The sequence below is a fragment of the Anopheles bellator genome, unplaced genomic scaffold (assembly GCF_943735745.2).
Source record: "Anopheles bellator unplaced genomic scaffold, idAnoBellAS_SP24_06.2 scaffold00313_ctg1, whole genome shotgun sequence".
Taxonomy (NCBI): domain Eukaryota; kingdom Metazoa; phylum Arthropoda; class Insecta; order Diptera; family Culicidae; genus Anopheles; species Anopheles bellator.
Window position 1 is genome coordinate 2020 of NW_026684444.1, and position 6658 is coordinate 8677.

The 6658-nt window shown below is 51.7% G+C and overlaps 2 protein-coding genes across 2 annotated transcripts; one reads left to right on the forward strand and one right to left on the reverse strand.

The window, feature by feature from the left end:
* Positions 1-756: 756 nt before the first annotated feature.
* Positions 757-3120, reverse strand: LOC131214236 (phenoloxidase 8-like). Its single transcript, XM_058208613.1, has 5 exons — positions 2560-3120; positions 2041-2496; positions 1351-1975; positions 1036-1276; positions 757-958 (listed from the first exon to the last, which is right to left on the reverse strand). Exons 1-5 carry the CDS (start codon positions 3118-3120, stop codon positions 757-759), a joined length of 2085 nt encoding a protein of 694 aa, XP_058064596.1.
* Positions 3121-4251: 1131 nt separating this feature from the next.
* Positions 4252-6653, forward strand: LOC131214237 (phenoloxidase 8-like; the record flags this gene model as incomplete). The annotated part of the gene is made up of 6 exons (XM_058208614.1): positions 4252-4795; positions 4878-5231; positions 5296-5397; positions 5465-6092; positions 6149-6398; positions 6473-6653. Coding segments are annotated over exons 1-6 (2040 nt in total), but the record flags the coding sequence as incomplete, so codon positions are not given.
* Between the last annotated feature and the right edge of the window lie 5 nt (positions 6654-6658).

The window sequence follows — 6658 nt, forward strand, 5'->3', positions numbered from 1 at the left end:
TCTCGTTCTGCAGAAAGAACTAGCCTCATACGTTGATGAGATAGTTGGTAACTATACTTTACGGCGGTAAAGTCTACCGCCGATCAGATATTCACCAGGCGGCAGATCCTTGAAAAAATAATTGAGTACAGCCAGAACAGAGAGAACCTCTTCATCGGTTTGAAGGCCATAGTAAGAGTGAAATTGTATGAGACCATCACTAGTTTCGAAATACCGGTCAAATTTATCCAACTTGTTAGAATGATAATGACCAACGTCACAAGTCAGGTGAAGGTGGATGAAAAGCTTTCCAATCCTTCTGCTACCACCAAGGGATTTGGCCTAGGCTGCCTCCTGTTCAACATCGTGCTGGAGCGAGCCATCCGGGACTCGGCCATCCGGAGTGGAAACCTCAGAGACCATTTACTTCAAGTCCAGCCAGATCCTGTCCTATGAAGACATAGACATTACAGGTCGAAGGCTCTCCGGTGTAACTCAAGCTCACACGGCGATTGAACAAGCTGCAGACAATCTCTGTCTGTAGCTAAACGAGAACAGGAATCGGGATGGTGACACTACCATCATCAACCAGCAACATCAGAGAGCATTCGTGGGAGGGTTATGTACTAATAGGTGACCGAAAGATCGAAATCGTCGTGAGCGGCCAGCATAACACAATGGCTCGGAGCAGGACATTTGAAACATTTGAAAAGGTTAGAGATGAAACATTAATTTATTTTACCTTCGCCGATTCTCGAAATTGATTTCCGGACATTCTTAGGTTCGCGCTACAACTGTGTTCGTAAAGCGCACCGTTACCTTCGCCAAGCGCATGTTTTGATAAGGCGCTACAAAGTCGGCCATCGACCTGACCGCATTGGGAAAGCGGCGATCAAACGGGAAGCCCATATTGCGCGCATCGGGATACGTCCTGTCCTTCAAACCGCAGAACGAGTGTGAGTCATTGCATCCCATTTTTCTGAAAGGACAAGTTGCAAGGGAAAAATCTCAATCAGCGGTTCACCAAAACACGCGATGCGATCGATCGGTGCGCACTCATCGAATTGAGGATCAACTTTATCGCTGGCATAGTTTGACACCATCGCAAACAGGTCGTACTCGACTCCGAACGCGTCTCCTTTGGGAACGAGCATATGCGAGGGCCATCCGCAGCCGCAGAACCGGAAAGACGCATCGCCTACGTTAGATTGGGCGACGTTTCGGAAGGTACGTTCGTAGGGGATTACAACACTCGAGTTAGCCGATCGACGAAGTATGTTGTTCACACCGGATTTCACTAAAACCGAAGCCGAGTGTGGAATCGTAAGAATTGTCTAGCCAGCCCGATTGGACGCACTATGTGATACCTACAGCTCACCCGGAACGTGTCCATTTCGATTGCATTGCGCCGTTGCTCCTCCAGCGACAGAGGTCTTGCGCGTTCGTTGCGCGTAGGAGCAAGGTAAATACGGATCGTGGCGTCCCGTACCGGCCCGGACACGGTTATCTGGAAGCGATAGTTGAACGCTGCATGCTGCAGGTGCGTAAAGGTAACGAAGGCATTTCCTTCCGGACCGAAATCCAGTCCGGCTCCCAGATCGACCTGCGATCGCTGCCAGAAGGTTAGCAGCATGTTCTTCGCCGCCGGCTGCCTGTCGAGCTCCGTTTCGAACTTTACGAGGGTCACCCCGGGGTTCGACAGGTCGGTGGCCGTGTACGGCGAGAAGCGGTTCTTGTGCCGTTGGAAAATACTGTCCACGTAGAGGTGCCATTGGTAGAAGACCGGATCACGCATTGCCGTCGTTACATCGCCCATCACACCGAAACTTTCCAGATACTCGCCCTGCGGATCGTGGATGAACGCGAGCAAAACGTGGCCACTGTTGTGCGTGTCCCCGTACAGGCGGTGATTGATCGAGATTGCGGAACTTTCGACAATATTGCCCAGAATGTCGATTCCTCTGAAGTTGTCCAAGGGTACGCGTTGGCCGCTGGGCTGGAACCGACCAAGGGGAGCTCATGGGCCGTGGTGATTTCATAGGCGGGCGTTTCGTACCTTACCATGACTGCCCATCCTTCATCGATAGCTTCCATCACGCGCTGTAGCTGTTGTTCCACGTCACTGATTACTACCCTCAGCTCATCGTCCGGTCTATCGACGTCCGCCAGAGTCATGTTCCGGTACCGTGCAGGGTAGGTGCGGTTGTTGGCACTGCGTATAATTTTCGGATAGTAAGCCTCCGCTATCGGAGCTCGCAAACTATCGAGCGCCGCCACGAATCCCAGCCCATTGCAGAATCGATCGATTTGATATCTGGCCACCAGCTGTTGGTGCATATAGTAGAACAACTCGCCACGTCGATCCTTCTGCACGATACTAGGTGGGCCTTCTGCTGGATACACCAAATGCCAGTGCCAGTGATGCAGGTTAACGCCGATGTCCTCTCGGAAGTAGGCCATTCGCTGTTCCGTGATTCTATCCGAAGCCGTGTAATTTAGTGGAATATCCACAGCCATCTAACACAAAGAAGGAGCCCACATAATGGGTTGAAAAGTCCTTCGACGTTGACATTCACATACCCGGTTCGGTTCAAGGACGGCACGACCTTCTTCGAGCATCCTAGGAAAGACGGCTGGATCGACGAACTGGTCGGGAAAGAGGTGCAGGAAGGAGGGAACGGGAACACTTTCCGTATCGCTGCGATGGAGAAGCGCGGTCGACAGCGAGTACTGGAACAGGGGACCGTTCAGCCGATCCCTGGCAAACGCGGCCACTGCTACTAGCGAGTCAGCGTCAGCCTGCGACAGGAAAAATTCGATCAACTGTCCCGCGATCCGCCGGTGCTTCGGGATGAACAGGGAAAATGCGCCCCGCCGGGGAACGTCTTCCGCAAACTTAAGGTTGGGCTCCGGAATGTCCGGTATGGCAACGCGTTGCGGAGCCGGACCGGTCCCATCGGCGCCTCCAGCCGACAGTGTAGTACTAAACCGATTGGTCAAATTTGGCCCGATAGGACGGTAGCGCTCGGTGAAGAATCGTTCGGGCAAATCGAACAACAGTTGGCCTTCATTTTTCGGGAAAAACAATGGTTCGTACGGATGCTGCAGCAAACCGCGAAACTTGTGACCGATCGTAGACATGATTAGACTTAGTCTGACGTATCTGCCACCGGAACAAACTTCACCGTACGCTTCAACAAAGAGCTGCACGAAAATAGTTAAGCACCACCGAACGGCCCGGTTTATATGCGACCCAAAGGATCCTGGGCGTCACCACAGTTTAGGAAAGCAGTTACCTAACCTAACCGCAGCATTGATAACATTTAGAAATTCGCTAGCCACATTTCTGACCAAATCTTGTTCGGATCCGAATTGGGTTTGTATTTTGCAGAAATTCTTTGCATCCGGGAAACTGTGAAGAATGCCTAACCATTTTGGCTTCCCCAAACCCACTTTAGGGTGCAACATGAAAAGGCCAGGATAAGTGAATCTGAATTGAGTAATTTGAATACGTTCAGGAATCTCTCCACCAACCTTAAAGTCAACCGTAGCCATTCTCCCACCTATGATTATGTTTAATGAAACTGTTAGGTATGAACTATGATTACGAAGTTGAATGGCCGTTTTGAAAGCTTATTGTTTGCGGTGTTATGAGTAGATAAAGTTTGTATACTTATCGATGTTACGTGGCAATTGACTCTTCGAAGTGCCGGTTTATAGGATCCCTTCATTAATTCACCTATCAGTTATGTTCTGGAATCTAGGTTTGCTGGGAAATTAACGGATGAGGAACCTACGAACCTTTTTATTTAAGACGTCCGAATACGAGCGAATAAGAAGAATCAGGATGCTATGGATTAAAATAGTGGAAGCATTTGTGCGAATTAGACCAAAGGTTTAATCATTCATAACACGCCCTTTTACTCTAGTTCTTATGAAGGGAGCTCTGAGTATGCATTCCAGCGCCAAGCCTAAAGCCTGTGTGACGATAGCAAGAACGAACAAAAAGCCGAGGCCCCTGCTGATTAAAATAAGCCGGTTGAGGCAGCAATGCTTATGTCCGCCAGGCTTTCAAATCTATCGCTTGATAGTCTAGCTGCGGTTGCGGTCAACGGTTAGACCCAAAAGCAGATTCTAAATTTATGTTCCAATTCGGTACGTTTCTTGTGGTTTCGACACTACGTTTTTGGCGTATATAAAGTGAAGCAGCTGCCCTGTCCGTTTACCAGTGAGCATATTAAACCCAGGCGTCAAACACAGTGAACAGCATTTAGCACACGTAGACCCCACAATGGCCGACAACAGAAAACTACTCGCGCTACTGCAACGTCCGCTGGAGCCAACCTTCTACCCGAAGGACGACGGGAAAACGGTGGTCGATCTGCCGGAGAACTTTTTGACGGAGCGGTACCGCCCGATCGGAGCCTCGCTGCAGAGTCGCTTCGGCAACGATGCCGATACGCGCATCCCCGTTCGGAGTGTGGCGCCTCCGAGCATCGGCTTCGCCGAGGCAATCCCTCGTCGCGGCGGTTTCTCGTTGTTCAACCAAGCGCACCGCAAAATTGCTGGCGATCTGATCAACCTGTTCCTCACCCAGCCGAACGTGGACACGCTGATGAGTGTTGCCGCCTACTCGCGAGATCGTCTGAACCCTGTCCTGTTTCAGTATGCTCTCTCGGTGGCAATCCAGCACCGTCCGGATACGAAGGATCTCAACATTCCGTCGTTTTTGGAGCTGTTTCCGGATTCGTTCGTGGACCCGTCGGTATTCCCGAAACTTCGCGAAGAGGGTTCCGTGGTTCAAATGGAAAACAGAGTAAGATCCGACGGTCTGGAAAAGCTTCACGCTCGGCCGTGTTGTCCCTGCGTTACGCTTACGGTGTCGCTTGGTCTGATAGATGACGATCGATATTCCGATGAACTACACCGCCTCCGATCGCGAAGATGAGCAGCGTTTAGCCTACTTCCGAGAGGACATCGGAGTCAACCTGCATCACTGGCATTGGCACCTGGTCTACCCAGGCGAAGGCCCGGATGCGGTCGTCCGGAAGGATCGACGAGGAGAGCTGTTTTACTACATGCACCAACAGCTGATTGCACGCTACAACGTCGAGCGCTTCTGCAACAAGCTGGCCCGGGTCCGTCCGCTTACTAGCCTGCGTGAGCCACTGCCGGAGGGCTATTTCCCGAAGATTATCCGCAGTTTGAATAACCGCGCGTTTCCTCCGCGCCCCCAGAACACCGTGTTGAGGGTAAGTGCTCTACGAGTGCGCTCGGAGTGGTTTCGTAATGATGCAAAATTTGCTCCCTACGCAGGATATCAATCGGGTTGACGACATGGTAAACTTCACCGTGAGCGATCTGGAGCGTACCGAGAGTCGCATAGCAGAGAGCATCGATGGTGGCTTCGTTGTTGGCGTAAGACGAAAGACCGTGTCCCTTGTTTCCATGCGGCCACACATAATCAAGCATGTTGAACTTACAGCCCGGTGGAACACGGACCCCTCTCGATGAGCGCACGGGCATCGACGTGCTAGGCAACATCGTGGAGCCGTCGAGTCTTTCGGCGAATGTTACGTACTACGGAAACTATCATGGCAACCTGCACAACATCATTGCCTATAGCCACGATCCCGACAACCGTTTCCTGGAGGGCTATGGTGTGGTTGGCGAGTTCCAAACTGCAATGCGAGATCCGACCTTCTACCGTCTGCATGCTCAAGTGGACAACATGTTCCACCGGTACAAACGGACACTTGCCCCCTACGGCCCGGATCAGCTGAGCTACGGCGGTATTCAGATACAGTCAGTCGGGGTGCAACTCAACCGACCGAACGCGCCGGCTAACGTGCTGCTGACGTACTGGCAGCGATCCCAGGTGGACTTGGCCACCGGTCTGGACTTTGGGCCACAAGGAAACGTGTTTGCGTCCTTCACGCATTTACAGCACGCCCCGTTCACATATCGACTCGCGGTTAACAACAGCTCTGGAGCCGCTCGGCGCGGAACATGTCGCATTTTCATTGCCCCCAAGACCGACGAACGGAACACGGCTCTCACGATGAACGAGCGGCGCTTGCTGATGGTTGAGCTGGACAAGTTTACGGTGAACTGTAAGTTCTACTTCACACAATGTCCGCGACACGGACTAACTAATTCCTGCATTTAGTGAATCCCGGAACGAATAATATTGTGCGACGCTCGGAGCAATCGAGTGTCACTATTCCGTACGAGAGGACCTTCCGGCAGGTCGCGTTGTCCAATCTGAACGAACCAAGCACCGAGGCATTCCGCTTCTGCAATTGTGGTTGGCCGCATCATCTGCTGATTCCGAGAGGAACTCCGGAGGGGATGCAGTTCGATCTCTTCGTAATGATCTCCAACTACGCCGACGACACCGTCAACCAGGACTTTGATGAGTACGAGTTTTGTCTAGTGGTTGAGCGGTGCTCTCTTCGTGGTTCATTGTAGCATTGTTGTTTGGAATTTTCAGAAACGTCAACTGCAACGATTCCCACTCCTTCTGTGGCTTGCGCGATCGGCTCTATCCGGATCGTCGTCCCATGGGTTATCCATTCGATCGACCCGTCCCCCAGCAGGTTAATAACTTGGCCCAATTCGTAGCCTCCAACACCAACATGGCGACTGCACAAGTCCAAATTCGTTTCACGAATACGAT

What these genes read in the sequence shown, in the direction of transcription:
- LOC131214236 (XM_058208613.1), bottom strand. Translation starts at nt 3,120, where the DNA reads ATGTCTACGATCGGTCACAAGTTTCGCGGTTTGCTGCAGCATCCGTAC. An exon ending in CCGTCCTTGAACCGAACCGG is followed by an intron (nt 2,497 to 2,559) that starts GTATGTGAATGT and finishes TCTTTGTGTTAG; the next exon opens with ATGGCTGTGGATATTCCACT. An exon ending in GTTGATCCTCAATTCGATGA is followed by an intron (nt 959 to 1,035) that starts GTGCGCACCGAT and finishes TTGTCCTTTCAG; the next exon opens with AAAAATGGGATGCAATGACT.